This window comes from Morone saxatilis, unplaced genomic scaffold, assembly GCF_004916995.1.
Source record: "Morone saxatilis isolate NCDOM2014 unplaced genomic scaffold, NCSU_SB_2.0 Contig15, whole genome shotgun sequence".
Classification (NCBI taxonomy): domain Eukaryota; kingdom Metazoa; phylum Chordata; class Actinopteri; family Moronidae; genus Morone; species Morone saxatilis.
In genome coordinates this window covers 10,360,328-10,387,294 of record NW_023339707.1, presented here as the reverse complement: position 1 = coordinate 10,387,294, position 26,967 = coordinate 10,360,328, and the positions used below count along the sequence as shown (strand labels likewise).

The 26,967-nt window shown below is 38.7% G+C and overlaps 1 protein-coding gene across 1 annotated transcript in view; it reads left to right on the top strand.

Moving 5' to 3' along the window:
* cntn3a.1 (contactin 3a, tandem duplicate 1) overlaps positions 1-26,967 on the top strand; it is a 64,064-nt gene that overhangs the window by 16,919 nt on the left and 20,178 nt on the right. Inside the window, exons 4-10 of the mRNA XM_035656787.1 lie at positions 3,395-3,490; positions 12,331-12,534; positions 13,337-13,439; positions 13,797-13,981; positions 16,645-16,784; positions 21,568-21,700; positions 24,342-24,492. Coding sequence (XP_035512680.1) covers positions 3,395-3,490; positions 12,331-12,534; positions 13,337-13,439; positions 13,797-13,981; positions 16,645-16,784; positions 21,568-21,700; positions 24,342-24,492 — 1,012 coding nt within the window. The remainder of the gene's footprint in view (positions 1-3,394; positions 3,491-12,330; positions 12,535-13,336; positions 13,440-13,796; positions 13,982-16,644; positions 16,785-21,567; positions 21,701-24,341; positions 24,493-26,967) is intronic.

Sequence of the window (26,967 nt, the reverse complement as noted above, 5' to 3'; positions counted from 1 at the left end):
CTCAAATATTTTCTAATGTTTTAACCTTATTTTATAAAACCTAAATCTGATGACAGTGCCTGCTGATGGTAAGGGTATGGCGGGCAAAAAACACACGCACACACATACACTTGTCTGGGGCAGATGCCTGATGTGAGCTGCTTCACTTACAGCAATGACAAATAGTAGATGAGAAAAGTTGTTGCATAGTAATTGTGCAAACAGTTTCATCTGAATGTCGTTGATCTATTTCAAAGCTGAGAACTCTTCTTCAGCTGTGCAGCTTCTTAATTGACAATACATTAAAATCGGTTATATTTAGTTCGAAATCGTTTGCTTTGATAGAACGTATGATCGTTAAAAATAATAAAAGAATACAGACATAGAATTGTATAGATTTTAATAATTGTATTACACAAACTTCCCACAGTTATTGTGTTCACTGTTTGGGTTCATTGTAAAGTTTATCAGTTGTTCTGTACTGTTCATGTCCATAGAATATGTCACTTAGTCAGGGGTTGTCAGTTTACTTAATAATAGAAAAGGGGTCCCTTAAGAAAAAAAAAGGTTGGGAACTCATTCATTTTCAGATAAACCTTATTCTGGCTATTTTTAAGTTCGAAAGAAATTTCAGATGTTTATTTCTTCTCAAAATGTGACATATATACAGGAAAAGTCCTAATACTAGTAGACAAAAGCCCCTCAAAATTATAAAATATATACTGTATATATAATATAAAAATATTCTCCTTGAATAGAAATGCGATTTCCAACAATATCCAATTGTTGGAAAACAATCACTCCTGAAACCATGCTAATGATAAGCTTTGGATATATTTGATCTACAGGGAAGTACTGAGACATACACAGACCTATTTTCTGTCTAAGCAACCACACACATACTGTGGACCAAACGTTTTCTGCAGCAAATCTGCAACCACAGACAGCCTACTGTAGATAGTGTATTATTTCTTATCAGCATTCGGATGACAACAGTGTGCAGAATATTAACTCAAACCAAACGATACACAACATCAAACCATTCAGAATCATTGCTCCTGCAGTTGCTGGGACATACTGTCTGACTCAGCAGGTATAGTGGCCTTGCCAGAGCAGCTATAGTTTAATATGTTATGAGATACTGTAGCTTCTTAGCCTGTTCACTAAGCCAAAAGAGTATACTGAGGTAGGTAAAAAAAATGGAGCACTTTAAAAAATAAAAAGCCTTGCTATCGGCATGACTGTAGGGGTGGCAATGCCGTCAGTTGTTCCACAATTTAATGGGTTGTAAGGAAATTTTGTACAGACATTCGTGCAAGGCCAGGCCCATTGGGGGGTTTCAAATGAGAGCGCCCACCAGAATTTTTTGTACATGCATTTCCCTTTTATCAATATTTATGAAAATTGAACTGAACTGGATAACTTATGTTGTCTTTAACAAAAGGTAAAATAAACTGAAAATAAATAAGAAATAACCAGAGAGGATGAATCCTACTGACTAATGTTGTTGTGGTTTATTTAATCAGCCTTCAGTAACTTTAACTAAATAACCACTAACAGTCTCGTAGGAACCAAACACTAAAACACTGAAAAACTAAACTCTCTACTTCATCTAGTACAAAGTAGTGTATTCGCCTGATTGCAGAAAGTACGGTACAAATCTGGGATATGGAAGTTTTGGATTCAGATTGTAAGACAGCAATTTCCCGGCAACATCTGTTAAACCACACTCCTCCTGAGGGGATGGAACGCTCTTGATTGGTCAGTAATCAAAAGACTTTCACTGTCTCTCCCCCATGATGAAAAGTGCTTATCAGAGAACGGCAAACAAAAACAACAAAATAGCCCTGATCTTCACTATGTTCAAATGCTGATTCTGATCATAATACAGTAATACTTTCTTTGATCAAAATAAGCACATTTTCTTTTCTTTCGACACTCTGCCTTATGCTATAGCATCACAGGTTGTCATTTGTTGTTTGTCTTGACAACTATAAGCCTTTTTCACAAATCACATTTTGTCACAGTAGGAAAAACACAGGTTTAAATAATAGTATTAATGATGGTTGAATTTTAGACTCGTTGTCTGGTTTTTGATCTGTTGTTAAGTCTCAGTCTATTTTAATATACCAAGTTAAAGAAGATAAAAAAGATTTTATAAAATCTCAGCCTTTCCAATGCTGGTTTGCTAATATCTGCTAGCTATTCATTAATTTTTAATTGTTGTGTTTTTTGTTTTTACATTGATTAAGCACTAATGTTACATTACGACTTGATGTTATGAGAAGTTAAGCATGACATGACATGGACATCATCAGAGGGCTGATTATGATTGTTTTTTTTTACAAACAATTACAAACATAAAAAGGATAAATTAATACATTCCTCACGTTCATTTAGCAGCACAGCTAGAAGGACCAATAGATGGCTTGCTGGACCAGAGCGACCCTAACTGTGCTGAATGTGTTCATGCACTGAGAGGTTTTATGCAATTGTTATGGATCAGCCATAGATCTAGAATTGGCTACTGAAGCATCCACACAATCTGTTTGCACCAAATATGAAAAGAACTTAAATGATCTACTGATTAATTTGTGAAGTTATACAGAAACTTTCTGCTAAATCATTTATGAACCAAGAAAAGAAAAGAAAAAAGAAAAAACTGCTTTCAATTGTGATAATGTAATACTGTTCTGCTGGATGCAATTTTCCATTACTCACAAGGTCTGCAAAGATCACGTATTGTATTTATTATGCAGAGGCTCGTCCTGCTGTGCTTGTACACAGGAGGTGTCAGTTTTGCATTCTTTCTCCCTGCTTTTGAATTCAGCCTTGATTATGTCATTATATGGCAGTCGCACATTTGGCTGCACTGCCTGCGATATCTCCAAGAGCCACAGCAGGCAAGAAAAGGCGAAGTGTTCAAGGATTGCTGTCTCTATTTGCTTTCTCTCAGCAGGTTGTCAACAAGTAATCGGTCTCCATACAAATGATGTTTCAGTCTTAGTCATTTAATTGTTGCTGGTCTGTGTGCAGTGGATGAAAAAGAGAAAGTGATAACAATACGCAGTTCCAATTAAATTCACTCATGTGTGACTTATACTTGAGGAATTGCTTTCTGCTCCAGTCAGAAGTGTTTAGGACTTTATAGCCCTTTGCCTGAATTTATGCAAACATAGCATGGGTATTTCATGAAAGTATGCAAAAGTTCTGCATCATATGACACTGTTAAACTCTGGTGTTTAGCTGTGTTCGAAGCAGATGGGAAATTATTGAGCAAGCACAGATATGACTTGTAGTGCGTTTTTATCTCTGTAAACAACAGGGCATCCTGTTTGCTTCCTGTGTGCTTATGGCTTTTGTGAAAAAATGAATTGATTATTTTTCTTTATTGCTTTTGTGTTGTGGTAAACAGACTTGGAGAACTTCAAAACCCAGAGAAGAAGTCCAGTGAGGGTTCGTGAAGGTCAAGGAGTGGTCTTATTGTGTGGCCCACCACCCCACTCTGGAGGTAAGATGACCTGTTCTGAAGTTTCTTATCATGTGTTGACTTTTATTCTAATCGATACCTTACACAATTTGTGCTGTAGTTTAACAAATAGTCAGCATTAGTGAAGAGTCACTCAGTTTTACACAGAAACATCGTCATTGTGCGGTACCACTTCTCTCATTCCTCATCTACTCCGTGTTTATGTGGACAAAGTGGAAGTCATGTTTGTGCTCTCCCCCTCAGATCTCATGGCTGTTTGTTTGTGTTGTTGAGGTCAGTGGAGTGAGTCATTTTTACTTTGGGACACTCTGGCCTGTCAGCCTGATTTTCAATGGGGGCGAGGAAAAACTTTGGCATGCAGACTGAAGAGGCTGTCTATGGCTGGGTCCCTGCCAGGCTGAGTAATAGAGCTTCTCTCTGAAGGTGCTTTGTTTGCTTCTCATCAGCCCTTTGCATCCATGACATCAAGGGGAGTTAGCATCCAGTGCTATTAACTCCTACACAGGGGTCTGGAGATGTTTTTTTTTTTTTTGCTCTACCAGCCAGCAAGGCTGAATGTAATCCTCCACTGTTGGAGAATCTGGATGTGCTGTAACATGCTGCACACAGCAGGGGGTAGGAGGGGATGTCTTCATTTTTAAAGATCAGTTTTAAAGAGTGTGTTGCCCAAATTATTGCAAGCAAGAGACCAAAATTAGTTATTGAGGTATATGTTTGACATGTGTGAAGTCATGTAATGTGACCTATGTAATGCATACTTGAACACAGTTACTGACAGTTAACACATTTTTATCATGTTATAAGCAAATTTGCATACATTTGACTTATGTCATATATGGTGTGATATTGATTTTGGCTATATTTCCCAGTCTAATAATGACATACCTTAAAGGTATTCCATTGTCCTGAATGCAGTCTAATTTTGTGGGGAAAAAAGAGTTAATCGTTAAATAGCTTTAAAGTATAACACTGAAGAGCAGCTAACAAACTAAAAGAGATGTCTACTTAAAGCTTCGGCTGCTGGATGTTAAATGTCCATATTGAACACAAACTATTGTCCGGTGTCATTTAGGGTAAACTTTAGTCCACCACTTCATGTGCTGCTACTGTTTGAAAGCATGCTGTTCAGCTGCTGCAGTAAGAACAGAATGAGGTGTTTTTGTTTTTATCACAGTTACTTACCAACCTAACAGTAGGCCTACATTTGTAGTGCTTTGTTCTGTATATGTTATAATGAGACATTTCACCTTGTGTTGACAAGTAAAGCTGGAACAATGAGCCATATGCTTACATTTGGCAGCCTCATAATGTAATGGCTTTTTTTTTAGACTTCTCCCCTGGTGCAAGGTGTCCAAATGCCAACACACACTCCAGCTAGCTAAAAACAAAACAGCAGCATTGTCTGGAGTGTTGGTCTGTAGTAGCGGTGTCATGAAAGTGTCTAAAAATATTTCAAAAGATCTTGGCACAGCTATTTAAATTTAGTAGTTTATTCATTATTCGTAGGGAAACAACACTGATTTAGTTACGACCGTGTCCCATATGCAAAATTCTGTCTGTTCTTTCTAGAAGCTTGATGCACTGCCTGTTGTGAAGGCAACCCTGCAGGCACCAGGCTAATGCTTACAGTTTGGAAGAGGATGATTGCATCCTTTATGTGAGTGCACTGACGGGGAGTGTAGCGCTCCCTGGACAACCTTCCGGGTGAGGCAGCATTTTTAGTGATGAGTGCAGAAATTAGTTGACATTGACTTCTCCTTGGATAGATTACATGTGCCAAATCCTTTTTGGCAATTTGCACATATTATACACACAAACTGCAAGCAGTATTTGCGAGCCAGTCAGAAAATGGAGGAGATATTCAATAAACAACCATTCATTTATTCACTTGTGTATGTATTGATGTACTTTAATGAATCACCTTTAAGTCACCTTTGAGCCAAGAAAATAATCTGGATTGTTTACATGTTTAATGAATGTTGAAGTTGTTGTAGGTTACACCATTTAATGTTTTCACCATTTAATGTTTTCATGTTGCTGTACTGTACATGATACTGTATAAACAAAATGTTTTAGTAGGTTAAGCATGCATGGAGGTACAGGTGTACAAAGCATGAATTTTCATTATCTACGGAAGGTAATTGTTTCTATTCAGAGCAAGCAATTCATTTGTTAATTTTGTATTCCTATTGTGTGAGAACACACACTTGTATTTTTGCCAAACTGGGGGCAGAAAATACAGAATAAAATGTGATGATTTAATCTTAATTAAAACATAATTTTACCTGGCTGTGCCAGGTACAAGCGCAGGATTGACTTACTTGCCAAACGTCCAGGTTTTTTCCTGATGTAAATTATTTGGGGACACAATGACTACTATGTTTGTCACATACAGTATGGCAAATGTTTGTTTCATTTTTAGATTTGAGAGATTCTGTATTACATAGAAAACAATGACAAGGTAGCTTTTAACTTTAGGCACTTATCTATACTCACATTTTCAAACCTCAAGAATTATTCAGGAGTGCAGCTGCTCAGCTCTGGAAAGAACCGAAAATGTTGAATGACCTTGTTAAGGGGTTATAAGTCTCATAATGTGAACATTACACCTGCATTTTAAAGCATAGAAACATATCTGATGATAAATCCTAATTATTTATGTTAGCAGCAGGTGGGAGTGTCACACCTGTGAGAAATCTCACAGTGTGTGAGTCATTTAAAAGCCTTTGAATCATGGGAATGATTCCAATGTAATTCAAATACTATGTTTTTTTCACACATGCGTATGTAGCCCTGTCACTTTTCTTTTATTGGAGGCAGGAGTTCCTATATTCATGTGTCATCTTTCATTGCACATCAAAAATTTAAATTAGGATTAAAAATGTAACATCTCCCTTTATAAACTCATTTTCATAACCTTCAGGAGACTCCCCCAGCTTCTGATGTTGCACTTTCTTCAAGAACATCAACTGCTTTGTTATGACTGCGATCTTGCAAATTTGACAACATCACACTTCACAGATGCTTGTTTACCAAGATGTATGCCACAGTGGGTAAAAATTTGACTAAATCATTAGGGAGACACACTATCTGGGTCTTGATGTTTGTGTCTTCAAGGAAATGTTAAAAGACTGATTCAATAATTCTGTTCAATAATTCATGTTCATCTTGTCTGTCATTTGCAACCAAAATGTACTATTTTTTGTTTGGACTGCAAACTCCCTTTGGACTTCCCTCTAACATCCACTGATCATTTGGGACTAGAGTCCTGGAGGGGTTGTTGTCAGTATCCAACACTGTTACATTGCACCTGGCCCATATCTGTCACATTCAGTATGATACGAAGCCTTTATCTGCTCTTAAAAAGCAATTGTAACTACATCCACGCTGCTAAATGTGTAGCCATCATCCTTGTATTATCTAAGATGCTGAGAAAACACAAACATGATACTTTGAATGCCCCTGAACCACATAAACTCTCATTATCACTGGAATATATGCTTGCTCTCATTACATGAAATATTATATTATGATTTTAAATTTGATAACTGTGCAGATTTATATTTATGCACACTGGGTCCCAATTGCTTTTGCTGCTTGTTCTATTACCCAATTTACTAAAGCTCCCACTGACTAAAGTTCATAAATATTGGCCCATTCATTTAAGGATATTGAGAGGAAGCCTGGCCAGAAGGTGGTAGGAGGAAGACTCGAGAAAGTCACTGACTAACAATGTCTAGAAAACAAAATGTGCAACAAAATTGTAAAGAAAACAACAATAACCAAATAGCAAACCTATTTGATTAACTTTAATTCAACATCACATGCACACCTTAACTCTCATAACTAAAACAGGAAAATGACTATTTTACATATGTTGGTAAACATTATAAGTGTAAACATTCCTCGCTGTTTTGCAAGAAACTCTATAACTCTAAAAACAAATGCATACTAATCAGCATAACATTAAACCATTACACCCTTACTTAGAAAAAAACTTGTCCAGAAAGTCTGTTTGGGGAAAAGTGAAGTTAAATAATGAAGTAATGCATACTGTTTAACATACTGTTGAAATGGCACCACTGACTCTGTGACACCAAGAAGTACAAAGCAGTATTTTTATAAATTAATGATCTAATAAATCTTAAGAACTGTTCATGAGTCACAGTCACATGTAATGCAATACCTGTTAGAGTTTATGCATATGGTTCTCTATACTACACTATTATTTGTCCTGAAATTCAATACAAAAAATCTGTATATTGCCTCTGTTACAGTATGGTAGTAAATTGCAATGTACTGAATTGTATTGCCAGATTCTTGACAATGCACAGCCCTAATTATCAGCATTTCTAGAGCACAATAATTAGTAGTCAAAGAGCACAAATTAGTCACCAATAATTTAATTTGGGGAAATTGTGATTCATTGCTAATCTGTAGAATATTTGTTAAAACTGGGTCCTTCCTGTTTTGTTCGTATCAAATAAATGCAGAGCATGCTTTTGTCCAACTGACCAGTAATGTATAGACTGCTTTTATTTACACCAACAGCACCTTCTTGTTGTGATGGATCATAGCAGTTTTCTGGAGACATAGCACAGTCCATTTTCTGACAATATTCTCAGCAGCTGTGATTGTAGATTATGCCTATTGATAGAGATGAGGATGCTGAGATGTGCTTTAGGATGAATCATCTCCAATTTTCTAATCTTCTATCTTTGCTGAAAGGCTAGCCTGGCCATACTGTATCTGCTATGGTAATGTACCCCATCTAGTTTTGGTTCGATGCTCTCACATTCATACATACACCCACACACTTAACAGTCACATTGTCTTTTCCTCATTTAGCCCCTTTCTTAAACTGCAACTATGAAGGCTATACTGTACGTGTACGTTATTTTCGATCTACAGATGATTTTTCATGATAATTTTCATGATGAAGAGAAAAAAATGGACTAAGTGGACAAAAATACTATTTAGACAGAAAAATAAAAATGAAAAACATTGAAAATATATTGGAAAACGTGAGATGCATTCATGGCAATTATATGAATACATTAGAAGGTTGTGACAAACACATGAATATGCCCTGAAAAATAATGAAAATCCAGACTTGCATTCAAATAGACTTCCACAGTGTTGAAAAAGTGAGAAACATGCTCTCATAAAGGGTGACAAGACATAATTCATGATCCACACAATACAGCCTTAGACAAGGATCTGCCTCATCTCCCCTTTAAAGGATTTCAATATCCCATGCATGATTCAGGAAGCCATTATTTCATTTTAACGATGCCTCAAAACCCAAGACAGCTGCAGGAATTAGTTTGGTGCGGCCAGGATGTTCTAAAACAGTAAGACAGTTTGAAGTGTGCTTAAAAAATGACCAAAATATTGTCAAATATCTAAGAGGAGCTCCAGCGGCTTTGCTCCACTGTGCTGTACTGAATTTGCATTAGATGTTGGTCTGTGCCATCTTTTGCTTTGAAAGGGGTCTGAATGACTGTAGCGAGTCCAGGACCTAATGCATCTGACCTCCTTTCACTAATGGAAACCGGCCTTTTAGATTTACTCAAGGCTGAAATCACTTGTTCTCTCTATGCAGTGCATCTACCCCAAAACAGAGGCTGCTCGCTGGCTGGTAACAACACACATAGCTTGCAGGGATTTTTCCCATGTGCGTGACCTAAGCCATTTCATAGAGTGAACTTGTTGTGTGTTATGAATACAGATAGGTAGACCTGGTTAATGGCTGTTAGAGTCTAGGGAACAGACTTGTGCATACAAACTTTGACACAAGTTGTGCACAACCCTAAACCTTGACACAATACACACTCTGGATTCAGCATGTCCTTGGCCTGTCATGTTCCATTTCTTTTCCCTCCTCTTAGATCATTAAGGTGGAATTGATGCTGCCTGTTCATTATACAAGGGCTAAATGGAACCACAATAAAAATCTGTCACTCAGTGTCAGTCATGATTGCATTATTCCATTACCGCCCAGCCACAGAAGGCTCTCAAGTCAAATAATCAACTACAACCATTGGTGCTTTCCACTTCCTATTTCCTGCTTCCTGTTTCTCACCATGAATCTTTAACTAACCAATTAGTAACCTCTTATTTGCTGTTGTTTCAGTTTGTCATGCCCTGCACTATTGGAAGATATTGTTTCAAAAACAGACATTAAATATACATGATCTTGTCAGGATGAGAGCTGGGATATATTATTTAGGGGAGAGAGGATATTACAGCTGCTCCCTCTGTGGTCGGCTGGATCAAGCCAAGAAGTTAGGGTTGATACAAGTCACTGAGCCCAGGATGGAGTTCGTGGCAGGAGAAACCACAAGACATAGGCCTACATGTTGAAATTGAAACACAACTCCTCCTATTATGTATCTCAAATCAGTCTCCGAAACATTTTGGCAAATACACAAATTTGCTTTCTTGAGTTATATTATAAGATCGAAACCACTCTCATGTCTGTTAAGTATGGAGCTGGAGCCAGGAGACAGTTAGCTTACCTTAGAATAAATATTAAAATGGGTAAATACAGTTAGCCTGGCTCTCTCCAAAGGTAAGACATCTAAAAAAAAAAAAAGGTCTTAAGTACTAATTAAAGTGCGATGTCATGTTTGTTAAATCTGTACAACAACTAAAGCGAAAGTTGTTTTTTTAACAGGAGTCTTTCACTGGTTTCCTGGCAACCTCACAGACTCTACTAACTAGTCCATCACATTATCCTCTGTAAAACCTATATAGGCTTTTGTAAGGATTAAACAAACAAGACATTATTCATCATTAGTTTGTGACCTGTGGGCAGATGTTTTTTTACTTTGGACAGACCTAGGCTAACTGTTTCCCCTGTTTCCAGTACGCTAAGCTAACCAAACCATCTCCTTGGTGCAGTTTCATATTTAGAGACATTGTGAGACATAGAGTGGTATCAATCTTCAAATCTAACTCTCAACAACCACGCAAGTAAGCATGTTTTTTCCGAACAGCTAACAGCAGGGTTAGATTTTATATATTGTAAGTAATATTGTAAGTTTATTATAACTGTCAAAACGTGGAACACTAGAAAGGGGGAAACATTGATATCATTGGCACAAAACAGATAGACAGGTGTGTTTACTCTGTGTGATCAAACTCATGTTGTGTTCTTGGGATGATCGCAAGGTCAGGTTGTCCTCTACCAGTCCAACCCACATAAAAAATTCCCGCTCTATACTTGATAAAAAGGTAGCATCCTAACATGTACCTCACAAGTTCTTAAGATTCTACCTCAAGTTGTGATTTGCAAGGTTTGCAGTAATATGTTAAAGCCCACACATCCTCTTGCCCCCTAAAGAGCAGAAGTGAGGAGTACTGAGTCAGTAGATGAGTGTCCAACTGACGTCTCAATTATTCCCTGTACTGTAGTGCAGAGTCATCGCTTAGACAAGTTTTTACCAACGGCCAAGATTGCTTTTGGGACAGGGATGCAATATGGTCCAGAGCAATCTATCCTTGTGTCAATATGTCAAAACACCATCATTCCTTTTTATAATGCTGCTGATTGTTAGTGCAAAGCCTCTCTGACTGCACTCCATTTGGTTGATAGCACTGGGAGTCTTTCCCAGAAGCTTGTTATCATGGATGATGAATAGTAGACTAGGTGGTACCACACTGAATAACACGATCTGTAATACATTGGTTTTATTGGGCATTATACAGTTTTTTTATGCAGGATCTGCAGCTTAAAGGTTGATTTAAGGTCCTCCACTGCTACATGACAGCCACAAAGGGAGGTGCTCGTTGTTGTTTTTTATGTGCAACCACTGTCTCTGTGTTTTTAGATATATTCTTGTTAAGTAATAAATCCCATGAAGAGGTATGAAAATAAGTTGGAAGGAATAAAGGATATGAAATGAAATAAAGCAAAGCATCATTTAATGATACAGTGGTAATACAATTACAGACTTTACACTGGGCGAGTTTTCTTGCAGTAGTACAAATGTAACACTCTCTTTATACGCACATGGAAATTCCGCCAGAACAACCACAGCCCTCAGCTGTCGCCAGACCAAAAACTGCAAAGGACTGCCTTTGTGGGGGCGTGCTACTTCAGGTACCAGAGAGAGAATGAAATATCATCCAGGAAGGCTGGTTTGAGTAATAAGTCCATGTGTTGTAACGCTTACCAGATGCAAAACACTGGAAAGTGGTCAGGCTTTTACAACTCTGGAAAGTTATCACTACAACACCCAATGTTTCCTCCCTTGCAATGTTCATACAGTCACGTTTGGTCAACACACTGTATTTGCCGGATAATTTGAGTTCTCTAATTCAGGTCCCGTACAAACTATTAATTGAAATGAGTGAGCACTGCAGGCTCCGGTTTTATCCCAATGTCACTGGATGGGACATAGATGCCTTGCTCAGCGGTGCTTCATGGTCTTAAGAATGGAAAGCAACATTAAATCATCACCCTGTTCCTCATTTAAAAAAACAACAAAACTAATTCATGCATGCCACAGCAGGAAAAGACCACAGCATCTCTGTTTTGGATGTAAACCCATCATACTTTCATCATCATCACTCCAGCACAGTGAACCTGTGAAACTTTTGCCATATTAAGAGCGTTCGTCCCACAGTGAGTAAGAGTAATTGCTCTTCAATTATAAATTGTGTTTTTAATCATGGAAGGCTGGCACTCAGTCCAATCCACTAATTGCTTTATCCCTGAAGGCATCCACTTACCCTGAAGTGATGAGACTGCTGATGAAACACACATTATCTGTACATGGGCATAGATGATGTATAAACAGAATATGTGTTTTTGACTTGCCCTGTGTACCTCACATCTCTGCCTTTGTCTACAGAACTTACCTTCACATGGATCTTCAATGAGTACCCATCGTTTGTCATCCAGGACACGCGGCGATTTGTGTCCCAGAAGACAGGCAACCTTTACATCGCCAAAGTCGAACCCTCTGATGTGGGCAACTACACTTGTGTAGTTACCAACACAGTCACCAAAAGCAGTGTTCAAGGACCACCAACTCCTCTAGTGCTGCGGGTTGATGGTATTTACCCTACTTACTATACATAGAGAACAAAGTAGAGCCATAGTGATGGATTGTTTTTTTTTTAGAAATCAAAATTTCAGGCAGTGCCTCAACTTTCAAATTGCAGGTGCAGTGACTTTAATTAGCAATAGCCTGGCGAGCTAACAAGTTTTAGAGCTGAAAGTTTTAGCTGGCGACCATCGATTTTGCCAGCTGCTGGCTAACTATTGCCAGCAGATTTAATCATCTGTGTCTGTGACTTGGCTTACAAAATAAAAACTTTTTGCTGTTATGTGGTTAGTGTGTTCACTACTATACTTTTATTCTCAGATAATGATGGTTGGGAAAGAAAACACTACTCTGTTGTTATGAAATTTGAAAGGATAGAAACTAGACTGAAAGAGTGGTGAGTCTTTTGGTTAAATAATGTAGCCAATCAGATTATCAAGGTTTACCTTCTGGTTTGGCTAGCGCCAACCTCATGAGGAGATAAGCAACTGCATCAATTCATCTGATTCTTTTCATGTTAAAACAAGATTGTTTGTAATTGTTTGTGTATGTATTACTAGATGTTTGATGATATGTAGACAACTAATACAGGTCAGGAGTGTACTTTATAGAACATAATTGGATTTTAAATCACAATCCCAAAAGTGGTCTGTCCCTTGGACACAGTATAGAGGTATAATTTGTTTCAGCACACACAGTCATGACTTAAACTTTGTTTTGATTTTGTTTCTGTGTAACCTTTTCAAGCTCTGGGCTGAAAAAATTCCCTTCAGACATGCATTCATTTTTATTTTTCTCTTTGTATCTCCAGGTGTGATGGGCGAATACGAGCCAAAGATCGAAGTGCAGTTCCCTGAAGTTGTCCCCGTCGCTAAGAGCTCAACTGTCAAATTGGAATGTTTTGCACTTGGAAAGTACGTCCCACTGTGTATTATTATACCACAGTCATAACTACACAATTAGTTGTTTACTGTACCAATCGGAGCTGAATGGTAATGTGTGAGGACCCTGTGCAGTGATTTTTTTGAGTAGAATATTTCACATAGTAATGAATCTTTCTAGTGCTGTACATCCAGAATACACAGAGAAGAAACACTCACCAGTTAATGTTTGAGGTTAATTAAAGATTGGCTTGCTTTATCAGTGTTTCTCAGTAGTTATTTGTATAATATATGTGTCTTTGACGAAGCTAACTCCCGAGATAAAACAATCTTCAAGAGTATTTTTCATTTTGTGGCCTTGCTGTGTGTGTTGTATTTTCATGCCTTTAGTCCAGTGCCAACTATCAGCTGGAGAAGAGTGGATGGAGCCTCTTTTGGCAGGAAGGTGGACATAAATAAAGCCAGCGGAGTTTTAGAGATCCCTTACTTCCAGCAGGAGGATGCAGGGATGTATGAATGTGTGGCAGAAAACAGCAGAGGAAGAAACTCGGTTAAAGGAAAGCTGTCTTTCTATGGTGAGTAGGAGGATGGTTTTCACTGACTTTGATGTAAAACTGACTTTGCTTCACACCTCTTGTCTTGGGGAAACATTTCTTATGGCTTCAACCTGTCAGTTGTCTTCATAACATATCATGTACATTTATAGACTTTTACCACATCTTCTACCCATTGATTCATGGCCTCAAAGGTTCACTACTGCTGAGCCTGATTGAAACTCTTGCAGAATAAAAGTACAGCTTTGTTGTGAGTCTAACAAAAAGTTGAATTTGTTGTCATGCAATCTGTAGCTTTTATTAGAACCCATATATAACTGCATCATATAGTGGAATGTGGTAATAAATTAACCTATTACCAGTAGTTCATTTCTGACAAGCTCTTTATTGTGCCAGTGGCTAACATGGGGCCGTAGCACACAGATTTATACCACCTTTCAGGGAGAGGTGATTTTTCCCTCACCAACACTGGACTTATGGTCCATATTCTGAGAGAGCTTTTAATGGCCCTTGATGAAGGATTTTTATAGTTTCTCTCTCCATTATTTTGCAGTTTATGCATTGATGATGTCTGCCTACAAGGCCCTGTAGGGCTGTGCTTGACTGAAATCATCAAATCCAGATTTTTCTTCTTGTGAAGGAGGATGCCTTTGATATGATAATACAGGTCTTTTTTAGGCACCTGTGGGTAAGATACAATTCTAACAGTATCTAAGCTGTGGATTAAACGTGCTTTACTTTCAAGAGAAGTGCATAGTTCATAGAGCAATATAGCATCATAGCACTGGTCCTTGCTGAGTTAGAGGTCCTAACAAGCACCTAGCAAGGTCATAACTTTTCTACAACTTGTAGCTATCCCTGTCTTGGTACTATGTTGCATGGCCTCTGCACATTTCCTCTGCTGTAGTTGTGTGGAAGTCATGTTTCTCTTTGTAAGATTTAAGTCCTGTCTCATCTCAAAGCCCCGCAGACTGGCCGGCTGCCAGGTGATAAAAATCTGTAATCTCATTTTAAACTCCCATAGACAGGAGCTTGTGGGACATCCATCAACTCTATAGAAGAATAGGAGAATCAATAGGGGGATGTGGTGATTGCAACACCCAACCAATGCGAGCTCAGGAACAATAAGGGGTGGCCTCTCTTTCGATTTCCCCACTTAATTGTCCTTCTGTAGTTCCAGGGGATTTATGAAATTAGATCATGGTTTAGCAGTTGACTGCATTTGAATGGGCTGACACGCAAGTCAAAGATTGACTATGTATAGAAGTATCATGTCTTCCCTTCCATTATGTTATCTCTGGTGGTCTAATTTGTAATATTGTTAACAGGGTGTCATGTAGTATTTGTTTCTGTATAGTGATGCATTTTCAATTCAGTACTGCTCGCTCGTTTCCGAAAATATTTATTATGCAATTTCTTCTCATAGAAAGAGCATAAAGAGAGCTTGTTTTTTATAAAATAATATTATCTCAGTTCTCAAATAGAGCTGCCAAACACTTCCTCTCTGTAAGCCTCTTAAATATCATTTGAATGACTCTTCTTACCAAGTAAAATACTCTTCAGGCAATGCATGCAGCACTGTTACCGAAGATAGGAAATACAAAGAGAAATAATCAGCAAGAAACACCTTCATTTGTTTTGAAACACACAGTTGTTGTCTTTATGCTTCCAGACATTTTTTTTCTGTCATCTAATAGTTTCATGATTTTGCCTTCTTATGTCGACAGGAATATGGTTTCTGAACACAATTTAAAAACTGTTCTGGACAAAACCTTTATCCCCTTCTGGGCTCCACAGAGCACCTCAATACAGATTTGAACAGATTTGTACATAACACTCATAGCCACTACCTATCACCTGGTAATAGTCTATTTTGTATGAAGAAACCCTTGGTTTAAGTCCCTGTTAAAGAGTCCTTGACACAGAATGTACTGCTGATACAGTTCCAGCCGTGAATGTACTCTCATACTGTTCAAATCGAGAAAATGTAATTTCATCATTAATATCATTTTCAGAATTATTATTACATTACCAAAGTAACACAACTAGGCTGGCAGACAGACCCACTCAAGTGCCTCGTTCCCCTTGACCCTGGAAGGGCATCTTGTATTTATGTGGGTGCTTCACAAGGGCCATAAATCTTCTTACACTGTCGCCAGAGATAAGGTGTTAGTCATTTATGTGACACCAGGACCACCATCATAAATATAGAGGCATTTTCTCTGGATTTCAAAAGACAAAAAGGGAATATAACCGGTATCATTAACTGCATTGATAAAAAAGAATGACAGCCCTTCCATTGTCAGCATTGCAAGAAATACAATACAGTCAGTAAACCAGATTCTTGTAAAAGATCTGCATCAGTATAGCTAAGCTGGTTGTAGCAAATCCATTTGCTTATCATTTAGCTTTTAACCCCATAGTGAATTATTTCAGCCATTCACTATTGATCCTCATGTCAAGCTTATACAGTTGTTTTTATTTATATATTTTCAAGTAGAGGTTAGCTTTGGGTTAATTGGAAGTGGATTTATGATTTGTGCCCTTGGATGCTTCCTTAATGAACTAATTGCCCGCTTGGTTGGTTCATTGATTTATTCTAAAACTGCTGCGTACTGGTAATGCTCAAGCATTTGTGTAGCGTCAAAGTGTTAATTTACAGTATGTGGTGTGTGACCTCGCAGCTGCTCCTCACTTGACTGAGAAGCCTCAGGATGTTCAGAAGACCATTGATGACACTCTGGTGTGGGAATGCAAAGCCAGTGCCAAGCCCAAACCCTCATACCGCTGGCTGAAAAACGGAGAGCCTCTGGACCCCATGGAAGTAAGGGATTCTTCTTAATAGAGTTGTTTAATTGCTTTTAACAACACAAAAACAAACATATGAACAAAATGAACATGAGAATGATCCACAGTCCCCTCCACAATGCAGCATTAACCCCCTGATATCACCACCCTTTCATATTGTAGTGCCAAATAATAGGGAATTTTTGGTAGAATAATCAAATATTCTAGTTAAAATTATGGTTTTGCAAATTACTTGCTGGCAAAGCTCCACCCAAGGGCTTTTGTTCCAGCTTCACTGCAGCATCCACTTCTTTGCATTTTTCAAACATAGTTTACCACTTTATCATTCTCATCCACATTTAAGCCAGAAACCACCATGTTTGTCCCCCAGACAGCTATACCTTTTGAATATTGTACATCTGTGTCTGTGAGATCTGTGCTTGGTAAAAGAAAATAAATAAATAACTATTTATTTGTTTAACTTCAAATTAAATGAACACCCAGTCTTATAAAGGTGTGCAACATTCTTTTGACAACAAACTGATTGCTATGGTTCAATCTAACCGCCTTGCATTTAAATGGTTGTTATTGTTAGCAGAGTGTCAATATTAGTTTTAATATAACACCCCCTAGGCAGTTGAGTTGGTGAAGATAAACATAATTTAATGTGTAAGATGAAAGATGATAAGATTACAGTAGATTCCGAACCATCTTAGTTGAATGATGCAATGTGTTTTGGAATTATTTTGCTTAGAAGCAAATAATGGTTTCAACTCATAGGCTTGTACTTGGCAAAAACATGTCACTTTGAAAAGGCTGTATTTGCTTGGGACTAAATTTGGCATCAAAAGTGCGTGTGTGTATGTGGGGGGAAGGGTGTTTGTTTGTGTTTTGCAAAAAAGCCAAAGTGATGCCATTTTCTGCCTGTCATCAACCAGGGACTCTGTCGACAATTTAGCGCTCAATCTCTCCTATCTGCTGCTCTCAATTTTATCATTAAGTCTCTTCTCTCTGGGGAGGGTGAAAAATGCCTTATCATCCAAAATATATTTCACATTTAGGCAATTTGCCTTGTTTTGTGTTACTGTGCTGCTGGAGTGAGTGTGCTTTCGGCCTAAAAAAGAATGGCTCCAGTGAATCGCAGTCTCCGATAGTGTTTGGATTGGGTAATGAGCCCAAAACCGGACTGTTGCTACGTTGGACATGTCTCAAAAGGGGGGCAGGTGGGTTTAGTTTTCTCCAACTTCAATTGAAAGCTGAGATTAATATCTGAAATCTGGGGCACTTTAATTGGAGAACTAAATCACAGTGCACATGTATTGAAGAAGATTACAGAGTTTTACACTCTAAATGATTTGCCATAATGACACAGTAGTAGTTATCTACAAATCATGTATGTGCAGCAAGTCAAATTTTAATCAGTATAAACAGACATCATCGTCATGAACGTTTCCCCTCTCTGTCATTTATGGCTGTCATGTTATTTGTTAATTTTGAAGGGCTAACAAAGGTCGCTTCCTCTATTTGCCTCACATCCTTAACTACAGGAAACCCTTATCACTCCACCTGCATCTCCAGTATTGATTTGTAAATAACATTGTAGAAATTCCTTTAGTGGGTGGCCAAGGTAACATATTCTCTGTACATGTGGTTATATTAATGAGGTGGTGTGCTACCATTTTCAAAATGCCACCGTCAACAGCGGCAACAGTAAATCAATTTCCAAACCCAAAGGTCAGCGATGTAGAGAAAGAAAGGGAGAAGGAGAGGAAGGCCAAGGGGGCCATTTGTTATTCCTCATTAGAATGGATCAGTCCTCCTCTTCCGCTCTCTCTCTCACTTTATCTCAGCATCTCTAATGCCTGATGCTCTCTTTCTCTTTCTTATGCTCTCTTTCATGCTTTTATCCTCCCACTTTTCCCTCTCTCTCCACCTCATTTTGGGCCTCCTCCAAGGGATTTAAATGGCGAAGAGGAGGGCTGTCACTTCAAAATGTCACCCCGGTGAAACAAGGACCCACTCACGCTTGTATTTTTCCACTCCACCACCAGCTCTTAGTTACATACATGAGTGTGTGTTTTTTGATTTTCCTACCTTCAACCTCCAGAGTCAGGGAACTGCCATCTGAGGAGTTACTGTTGTTGTAGCACACATTCAGTGCACATACTGCAATCAGGAGTAGGATCATTACATCATTGGCATACAACAAAGCATCCACGATTTGCCTTTTCACAGCTCAACTTGAAACAGTGCTGGTATCAGAGAAGAGTCAAGCATAATTAATGATAGCCATAAAGCAGACGAATGCCACCATTTGTCTCCAGTGCTAAAGAGATTGTGATAGAGCCACCACTGAGTCTCTGAGGGTTTTTAACAGGGCAGTGGGTACAGAATAGTGTAGTGTGGCACCGACCCATGCACTTACACAGATCTCTTTCATCTCTTTCATCCCCCCTGGGCCCTTGCACTGTGTAACCTAAAAAGGACCATCTATCATCTATTCAAAGTCGCTATGGCTTTCTCTCTCTCTCTCCCTTTCTCTATCATCCTTTTCCCCTTGAACACACATATAAGCACCCAGTCCCAGCCAAAAACCCAGGGACTTGTTGTGTTCCACTTGGAAACTGCTGCATCCGTCCTCACCCAGGACCCCCTCTGGCGGCATTTTTTGCGCCAGGTCAGCCGTGTGTCCATCGTGACACTGGGCCTCAGAAAGAGCTCTATTTGAAGATCCTCAGCAGTGTCACTGACTGATGTTAAGGGACAGTCCTTGTCTTTTCAAGTGGCAGTGCTGTAATGATTCCAGACGACAGACAGACTGGCGGCAGGACCCTCTGGACTACTTTGTCAGTGACATTAAAAGGTCCGGCTACACTCAATGGGAAAGATCAAGGGCAAGAACAATGAGTGCTGCCACACTTAAATTGACACAACTATAAAAAGGAAGCAGAAAGAAGTGCCAAACCTTGTAAAGGTCAAAAGGAGCAGTGGGAAGAGAAGAACTTTGTTCAGGTGTTGTTATCACTGTTTCTACTCTGTGTAGGTGTTTCTACAATTGCATGTATTTACTTTTAAACTAACAGCATCACAGGCAGAGCATTTCTTTTTTCCTCTGCCACCTAACACTCTATGATACTTGGAGGCACTTAGAGAAGCACTAAATAGCCTATGTGCTGCAGCTTATTCCTAACTAATTCCTCAGTGGTTTGATTTCAACCACCGTTTGATAATGTCTCAGTGCTATGTTAAGCAGAGGGGGGTTACATCTAGTCACTGCGGGCCTATTAAGACCACAGAAAATTAGCAGTGTTTCAATTATCAACCCCCCCGAGGAGAGAAAAAGTGTGGCTAAAGCTTGAATTAGATCAGGCCATTCATCAGAATGAACACAGATGGCATCGTGGTACTTAAAATGTCCATATATAGCCCTAATTACCCACCTCAAAGTGGTTTTAGTCCAGTGTTCTTGTTTTAACACCTAATATGTGATACTGTTACAACACTAATTGGACTGTTTATAAGCTTTCCTTAAAAAAAGATTTCTTACATAAAGTGAAAGTCCTGAAATAGAAAATACAACATATCGCCTGCAGAGTTTGTGGTAAAAATAAATAAAAAAATGCTATAACTATGTTTGGAAGAGAAAAAAATTATTTAAAGTGACCTTATATTATTTTATCTAACCCATTTGGTTGACCTATAGAAAACAACAACACTAATAATGCTAGAAGCTATTATAAATAAAGTAAACTACACAAACACACAGTCAAAAGAGTAAAGAAACATATTGTCCTAAAATAAAAAAGTAATCACAGAATTATTGCTGTTTTGCTGAGTACTTTTTTACAATCAAACAAGTCAATCTATGCGTAACCAGTGTAATTGCTCATAACTGTCATCCTAATAGTAGTCAAAATTATTACTTATAACAAGGATAGTTGTTAATTATATTGTACGTGAGTGTAAAATTTCCGAGCTTTAAACAGACGTAAGACTTGAGGGAATTATATACATAACTGGTTTGTGGAATTAAATGCTCATATGTATCAGAAAACCTTGAATCTAGTATGCTTATACTGTTCTCTTCATATAATAGTATTGCTATATAAAGAGGTGTCAGTTATTTTAGAGATTAATGTCAGATTTGCTAAGGGATCATCCACTGAGATCTCACAGACAATTTTTTAAGGGCCAGAGCGGCTCATGTGAATCTGAAGCAACTTACTGTAACCTGTTAGCATGCTGTTTGGGACAGAAGCTCTGAAGATTTATCTTTCTTTCTCAACAGAGGCTGGTTTAACTTATCTCTTAGCTCCACTAATCAATATTTTTCATATTAACAATGGATCCGATGACTGCATGTAATCTGAAAGGGATTACTGTTGTGACAAAACCACAGGGGATTATCACCCACTGCACACTACCTCCCCAGCAACAGTGACAGCCACAGTTAGCGACTAGCCGGAGACCCAGATATCTTTATTAATCAGTGGAGATCAAAGAGCTAAAAGCATGGTGATTATTGGACCTAGGTGGCTAGAAACATGCCTCCAAAAGAATGCTAATGTGAATGCTTTGTGTTTGGCGTGTGTACATGACATAGCTTTTTGTTCCTCTTCCAGCAAGTGCCTAATGCAACTTTAAGCATTAGCATGGCCATGAGGCAAAAGGGAGACACAGCATGATGCTGATAAAAGTACTTTCATTACATATTGAATAACCAGGGGCCTAAGTACTTGAAGGAGCATACAACAGTTCCAGCACGTGGGAGGTCCTGATTAGATGTAAACCTTTATCTGTGTGTGTGTGTGTGTTTTTAGCAGGACAGGATTCAGGCAAATAATGGAGTGCTGACGATCAGTAGCTTGAATCTGGCCGACATTGGCATGTACCAGTGTGTGGCCGAGAACAAGCATGGCCGAATCTTCACCAACGCTGAGCTCCGAGTTATAGGTAAGCCCAAACACACAAGACTTTGCTGATTTCTGTGAATATATTCAGTGCAGTTGTTCTCGTGCCATCTCTTGAAACGCTGCTAGATAGTACATGATAGACTTTTAAATCTGGCAAGATGATTAATGTGCAGAAGCTGCCAAAATGAATACCATACCAGTCAGCCTGGTGGGGGCGCTTTAATTGAAGGTCCACTTTTAAGGCCATATCTCCTACACCCACAGTCTTATTTGGCAGAACATTTCTACACATGTCTGCAATTTTGCCAGTTGGATCATCAAGATAATTTTACAGAAACAATAGTATTTTTAATCTTTGCTTTTCTTCTGTTCTCTTGTATGAAAAACATTTAGCAAGAAAGGCTGTATATCACTTCCAAAGGATAAACTCTCCCCTTCTATTAAAACGGAGCACATAAGACACTAAATGTATCTGTTCTTGCCTCCGTGTTGAGTAAATTGAGGAAAAGGCATTCGTGTCTTTCATTCTTTTGCCAGTAGTTTGCCCTAAAGTACACCATAGCTCGCTTTCATAATCAAGTGACCACATTATGCTGGGAAAGTGGAAATGACTGGTTTGCTGGGGGATGAACAGTTGTGTGTACTGTGAGAACAGCAGGAGTAACGCTTTGTTAGTTATATGTTATATTGTTTAGTTAGTAAATAAAATGTACTCCTGATTGTCTTTCCCCAAGTACTGCTGTGTATAATTAAGTTTTGAGCTTCTACATATGTGGCTTACTATTTTAGAAATTATGTCCAAACCTAATTTCCTTGCAAACTGTATTTTATGTAAGCAGGTAATAAAAAATAAAAAAAAACCTTGTTTTATATTCTTGTATAAGCACTCACAGCACTTTACTGTGGCAGTTTGACACAATGGAATTAGTAAAATAAAGTATTAGGAGTCTGTCAAATCCACCTCACTTCCTGACCCAGCAGCTTTAGATGATTGTGTTTAGAAACATAACTCTGATTGGCAGCTCGACACAAAGTGAATGCATGTATGTAGGCAGAGTTGAAATGGCAGAACTCACAAAGCCTCTGAGTAGGTTTTTTTTTTACTGTACTGTAGGTGTGTGGGTCTGAAGCTCAGATCAGTCTGTATATCACAGACAACTTTAGACTTAAACCACAAATTATTATGACACCATATTGGTCACTCTTCATTAATTACTAAATGTACACCTCCTCACAATGATATCCTGTTCTGTATTAGAAAATGTATCTGACAGTTTATCTACTAATAAAGGCCAAAACAGCTGCACTTTGCATTCTGCACATCTTTATTAAAGTATAATGATGCAACAGTATTTATATAGTAAGTCCTGATTTTGACAGTAGAATGCAGTTTTGTTCTCTATTAATCCAACAATTATTCTATTCTATTTATTTTCATTTTGTCTATAAGCTGTTGTATTGTGAAAAATACCCATCAAATTAAAGGCAAAAATAACTAAAATTGGAAAACAAAGCAGCAATTACTGCATGAGCCAGCAAATGTTTGGCATTTTCTATAATTGTATGAATTAATTCTATGTAAGATTATACAGATTATGAAAATTGTAAATCTTTTGTCAATCGACTAATCATCAACTAATCCATAAACCATCGGTCATAAAACCAAACAACAATTTAAACTCTGATGTATTAATGTAGTATTACTATGTTTGACAGTGTGGAGGAGAGTAGTACTGTAGTTAAAATGTTATTTTATGTCATTCTTTTATATGCCACCATCATGATATCTGCATCTGTAATATTGTTCTGTAGTAAAAAACAACTCAAAAACAATACATGATAGAAATTTCCACTAGAGGACCTGTTAAAGTTTTGTACATTGCTACATTCATTTAACATACATGAGGATAAACACATTTAATTGAAACTATAACTCCTCCAACTCTGGCTTTAGGATATGAGCTCATATAAATCCCCAAGTATAACAAGTATATGTTTTTCTGATAGAGGAAACGCTCACATTTCACACCTACGGTCGTGAAATAATTATGAGGTGCAGTGTATCTGAATACATGTGTAACATCATGTGTATTGTTGTGTATGCAGCGGCATGCGTTGGCAGGTGCTCAGCCATGTCAGTGGCGCCAGGCTGCGTGTTCACTTTGAAGAGCTTTCTGCTGAGTCGGTGCGCATACAAAACAGCTCCAGACGACGGCGCCTTAGTAATTAAGGCCTAAAGGAGCAGCAACAAAGCCTCCCTCTCGTTTTACATTCTCTCATTTTTGCTTCGGAGCTCCACAGCTTAATTCTTAATGCATAATGTCCTCCAAAGGAAAATTCATGGAATTGGAAAACCCACCTATTTCCAAATAAAATGTCTTATTAAAAATGATGCAGCGTGTCTGTTGCCCTGCATTTATGTGTGCATGTGAGTCTGTCTGTGTGTGTGCAAACGATGTGTGTAGAAAGAAAAGGATGTGACAGAGCTGACCTACCTAATGGATGAAGTGACCTCCATGTTTTTTTAGGATGCTTCTCCACTCTAATTTCCTCAATAGCTCTACCCCTTTTGCTCCTCTGTGTCCTCCGACAGTAAATTAAACCTCATCCCTGTTTTTTTTTCTACTTCTACTGTCTCCCTCACAATGCTTACATCCCTCTCTTTCCACTCTTCCTATCAGCCATCGCTCCAGACTTCTCCCAGAACTTATTGAAGGCCCAAACTCTGGCACGACAGGGTGGCGATGTTCTGATCGAATGCAAACCCAGGATGTCTCCTCGGGGTGTGATTTCTTGGAGGAAGGGGAAGGAAGCCTTAAGAGAGAGCCACAGGTACCAGGTTTCTTTGTGTGGAGCAGTAGGCACAGTGTGTATGGGACCATTGTTTAGTTTGTATGCTTTGCTTGCAGAATAGTATTTCATCGACTTGTTATTTTATTTTCCCCTACTTGATATTCATGGTGACAAACTGCAAAGAACAGAACCACAGTGTGACACAATACAATTTGAATTGCATAACACGTTCAGCACTCCACCACTTTCCCCCTGCTATCTACATTTCTTCCCTGAACTCCATTGTACTTTGCTCTCCTGGCTGTGCTCAGAGCTAGTTTCTGCACTGTTTACTTGAGGTAATTGGCCGTTCTTAGACTGCGGCACTTGGATCGATGCGCTGATCCATCAGCTCATTAGCAGCATGTAAGGCCTGGAGGGTTATTAGAGCACAAGGCAGGCGATGATCCAGGCTACCATCGAGACATGGAAGAAGCAGGTGAAATCCCCAAAAGGACTGATCAATGGCTAGCCACTGAACAACACACATTCTTGTGCAATAGTGGTGGTGACACCTGGGGAACTGGCTGGACACCTTGTTTTATTAGAAATCAGGTTAAGTACAGATCAATGCAATACCTCTGTGTGCAGGAGATGAGAAGAAAAAGGAAAAACAAATGTTAATCAGACATGGGAAACCAATTCTCCCCCTGAAGATGTAATGCTGCAGTCAGTGATTGATCAGGATTCATGCTGGGTCTTCTCACATGGCAGCAGTCAGGGATATATGCAGATATGGCAGAGAAGGCAGCTTTAAACAACATGGCCTTTATATCACTGGCCTTTGCTAGAAGTGAGGTGGACAGTATGCTTTCTCTGTTTCAAATGCACAGTCACCAGCACAAACAGGCAATCAAGGGAGACGTCTTCGTTTTTTTAAAATGTCACCTTTTGATGATATTTGCACTGTTGCAGTTCTCACAAGTCTGAAACATTCAACTAGATTAAATTGGGATAAACCAAAACGCCCTGATGTGCTATTACACTTTTAATTGCTGTTCTGTTTGGAAAAGTACTAAACAAAGTGTGATTATTTTGTTGTTGCTGTTGGAAACGGTAACTTTCAGGTGTGCTTGTATGAAACACAGTATGCTCTACACAAATCACTCAATGCATTTTCACTTTCTGTTTGATAACATCTTTATTTTGTGCTGAAATGCACCAGCAGGAGGCAAAGCACACCTGCCGGCACATGCGGTGATGTAGCGGGGGTCCAGATTTCTCATTTGATATGGGATTAATTGTTCAACTGGCTCAGCAGCTTTTCCACACCCAACCTCTGGGATATCCATCCTCTCCACAGTAGGGATGCCGCAGGTTTAATCATTTCTCACCTCCCTGAGTCATGCAGGATGTTGGTATAAAAGGTACGATCTGATTGTTAAAACTGATGCCAGGCCAGGACGTCTTGGAGAGAGATGTTTTATTTTAGTTGGGGTAGCAGAATCTCCACCAAGATTATGTGTTGCAAATGCAAAATGTTGGACCCAGCTTGCAAATTTATCATCCTCTTAGGTGTTGAAAGGAAAATGCATCCATACCGCAATGTGTAATATCAGTCGCGCCCATAAAGGCGAGATTCCCCATTTGAGATTTAACGTTACAGCCTTGGTAGGGGAGCTGCATACAAGATATTAGGCTGTGACATTATTGCAGCATTTCTTGCGAACCTACTCCTCTGCTCCTGGCTCGTTAGCATTTACTTTCCTCCGAATCCAAAATGGGGCTGCTACCAATGCTATTACAGCGGTGGCACAACACTAATCCATCCCACTGGCTCAACTAAAATACCCATAATTCCTTCTAATCTTCCAAGGATAATGTTTTCAAGGATCTGGAGCAGGGGAGAACAAATCAACTAAAAACAAGGCAGTATCTGATTAGTTAATGAAATCACGCAGTGGTGATACCTACATCAGCTCATATCCCTGGCAAGTATAACAAGATAGCCTTATAAGAGGGTTGCTGTACACTTACGCAGCGAACTATGAGGTTAACAGTAAAGTGCCTACCCTAATTGAATTTCACTGCTGACCACTGCCAGCAATTGTAAAACTTATATAGGAAATAGCTTTTAGGAATATTACCTTTAGATTGAACCACTGTGTTCAAGATTATTACGCTAAGCGATATATATTGCTTCATAATGTAATGCGAATCAATTTAGAATGCTGCTACTAAAACAGCGAGAGCTTTCTGGATGTGTTGCCAATACAGAATGTACATTGCTATTGAACGAAATAAACAGTACTTGAGATACTGCAAGTTGCTAGTAATATGCTGAGTTAATTATGCCATCCTTCTTTAGTGGTTAAAATAATGTTTTTCATTTACAGCCTCTTAGTTTTTTGTTACACCATGGAGAGGCGGAGAAGGCTTTTAGATTACACACGGTAGCTTTAACACTGGCCAATAAGGTTAAGGTAAAGTGCCTGTTTACTATATCATACTGCTCAAGTTTATGTACCTCACAAA